Source organism: Juglans regia, chromosome 4, assembly GCF_001411555.2.
Source record: "Juglans regia cultivar Chandler chromosome 4, Walnut 2.0, whole genome shotgun sequence".
NCBI classification, from domain to species: Eukaryota; Viridiplantae; Streptophyta; class Magnoliopsida; order Fagales; family Juglandaceae; genus Juglans; species Juglans regia.
In genome coordinates, this window is record NC_049904.1 from 22,922,501 (window position 1) to 22,925,043 (window position 2,543).

General features: G+C 43.1%; 1 protein-coding gene across 1 annotated transcript; it reads left to right on the forward strand.

Annotated features, from left to right (window-relative positions):
* The first annotated feature begins 1,782 nt into the window (after positions 1-1,782).
* LOC109001940 (zinc finger CCCH domain-containing protein 48-like) lies at positions 1,783-2,307 on the forward strand. The gene has a single exon (XM_035689235.1). It carries the CDS (start codon positions 1,783-1,785, stop codon positions 2,305-2,307), a length of 525 nt encoding a protein of 174 aa, XP_035545128.1.
* The last annotated feature ends 236 nt before the right edge of the window (positions 2,308-2,543 follow it).

Here is a 2,543-nt window from a genome sequence, read left to right on the forward strand (position 1 = left end):
GCCGTTAAAAGGATCTTGAGATACCTCAGACACACTCCTCAGCTTGGTCTCCTATTCTCTAAGTCATCCACTATGAATCTTACGGCATACACTGATGCCGATTGGGCAGGATGCCCCGATGACAGACGATCCACAGGCGCCTATCTCATTTACTCTGGTTTGAACCTTATATCATGGTCATCTAAGAAGCAACCTACGGTTGCACGCTCATCGACAGAAGCCGAGTTCAAGGCAGTAGCAAATGCCACTGCAGAAATCATTTGGGTACAACACTTATGTAGGGACCTTGGAATAAATCTTACCGCTGCACCAGTGCTTTATTGTGATAATCTAGGGGCTACCTACTTGTCATCCAATCCGGTGTTTCATGCCCGAACCAAGCATGTCGAGATAGACTTCCATTTTGTTCGGGATAGAGTCCTCAACAAGTCCCTTATAGTATCTTTTATCTCGGGCAAGGACCAACTAGCCGATGCTCTCACCAAACCTTTGTCAGCTGCCAGGTTTCTATTGTTGTGTTCAAGTCTACACTTAAGATCTCTGCCGCTTGACTTGAGGGGGTCTGTTCACGTACAGCATGCAGCTCATGCAAAACACAATACAGAGCAACGCAATAAAGACGTTTCCACAACAGGCAACAAAGACGTTTCCACAGCAGAGCAAACCCACGAGGACTCACGAGCACCACCCAGAATATTCACCTCTGCAGCAAATCATCCGTTGTAGTGCTACCTTTTTACGTACCTCTGTGCACTGACAATGTACGTGCCCCAGTGCACACACCTGCCAATTCTGTTATACAGAATATTCCTTGTAAACTTCTTGTATAAAACAGAGGCTCTGCCTCATTGTAAAGTTGCAGAGAAAATATATGTAAGTGGCTGTTTTAGCAGTGTTGTGACCAAAACCGGGAAGAATGTAAAGAAACTCAAAAGGGATGATAATGAAATGAGTGAAATTGAAGAGGTTGCTAACTCAAAGTCTTCGAAGCAGGCTCGAGACCACGCGGCTCTGGTCGTAAATGCTTTAGTTAGTTCACTGATCAATGATCAGCTAGAGAAACTAAAAGTGGACCAATGTAAAGTTTATCTGGGGAAGAATGGATTGAAACTGACTGACAATAAAGGCACATTCATTCAGCGCATTAAGAAGTATCTAAAGATTTTTAATGGTGGAGGGGAGAAGCAATATCCAGTCTCTAGCTTTGTATTGGATTGTAAATGGGATGCATGCACTGGTTATATTGTTATGTTTGAACAAAATGTTTCTGAAATGTTCAACATAGCATTTCGTAGTGTCTGTGGTCCTCCTTGTGGCACAAGGATTGTTGTGAGCTGCATTGTGAAAGAAAGTTATGGAGCGGCCAAGCAACAACATACTTTCACGATAGAAGTACTCTGGAGCAAGGGGGAGAAACCACTTCCTCCACTTCATTCCCTGCTAATTAAGGGTCGAAACCTTTACCGTTTGAAAACTTTGAGACAGAGATGGGAAAATGAATGGGAAGGGCAGAAAGTTTTGATGGAAAAGCACTCCAGGGGGTCTATTGGAAAGTTTGATAGTGAAGTATGTATCCAAGGGAAGGAAAAGAGGAAAATGATCAAGGCAACTAGGATCTCTGGAAAGAAGTCAAGACCAGCAGCTTTCCATCAACAGTTTGGTGTTTGCATTGATCCTGAGAAACTAACAACGAGATATCAGAAGATGGGCATATTCACTTAACAAGCAGGTTTCTACTATGAAGCAAGGTAGACTATAACTCAACCACGATTTGTTTTTTCGATGCCAACGCAGCTTGAGGGGCATCAAAAGGTTGTGAGTGGGATTGCATTGCCATCCGGGTCCAATAAGCTTTACAGTGGCAGTAAAAATGAGACTGTAATGATTTGTGATTGCCAGTTTGGGCAGTGTATGGGGGTGATTAATCTGGGTGGTGAAGTGGGTTGTATGATCCGTGAATCTCCTTGGGTCTTCGTTGGAATGTCCAAATTTGTCAAGGCATGGAACACCGAAACAAACATTGAGTTGAGTCTTAGTGGGCCTATAGGAGAAGTTTATGCGATGGTTGTGGGCAACGATTTGCTTTTTGCTAGTACGCATGATGGGTCTATATTGGCATGGAAGTTTAATACAGCTACCAACTGTTTTGACCCAGCTGCATCACTTAAAGGTCATACCCTTGGAGTTGTTTCATTAGTAGTTGGAGCTAATAGGCTCTATTCTGGGTCAATGGACTGTACTATAAGAGTCTGGAACCTTGAAACTTTCCACTATATACAGACACTTGAAGAACAACTGAAGTTGTGATGTCTGTTCCGTGCTGGGACCAATTTCTATTATCATGTTCATCAGACAAAACAATAAAGGTGTGGGTTGCTTTAGAAAAGGGAAATTTGGAAGTAGCATACACTCACAATAAAGAGAAGGGCCTGCTTACCCTATGTGGGATGCATGATTCAGAAGCCAAGCCCATCTTGCTATGCTCTTCCAATGATAACTCTGTCCACCTCTATGATTTGCCATCATTTTCGGAGAAGAGTAAA

Coding starts and splice junctions, on each gene's coding strand:
- LOC109001940 (XM_035689235.1), top strand. CDS start 1,783: ATGCCAACGCAGCTTGAGGGGCATCAAAAGGTTGTGAGTGGGATTGCA.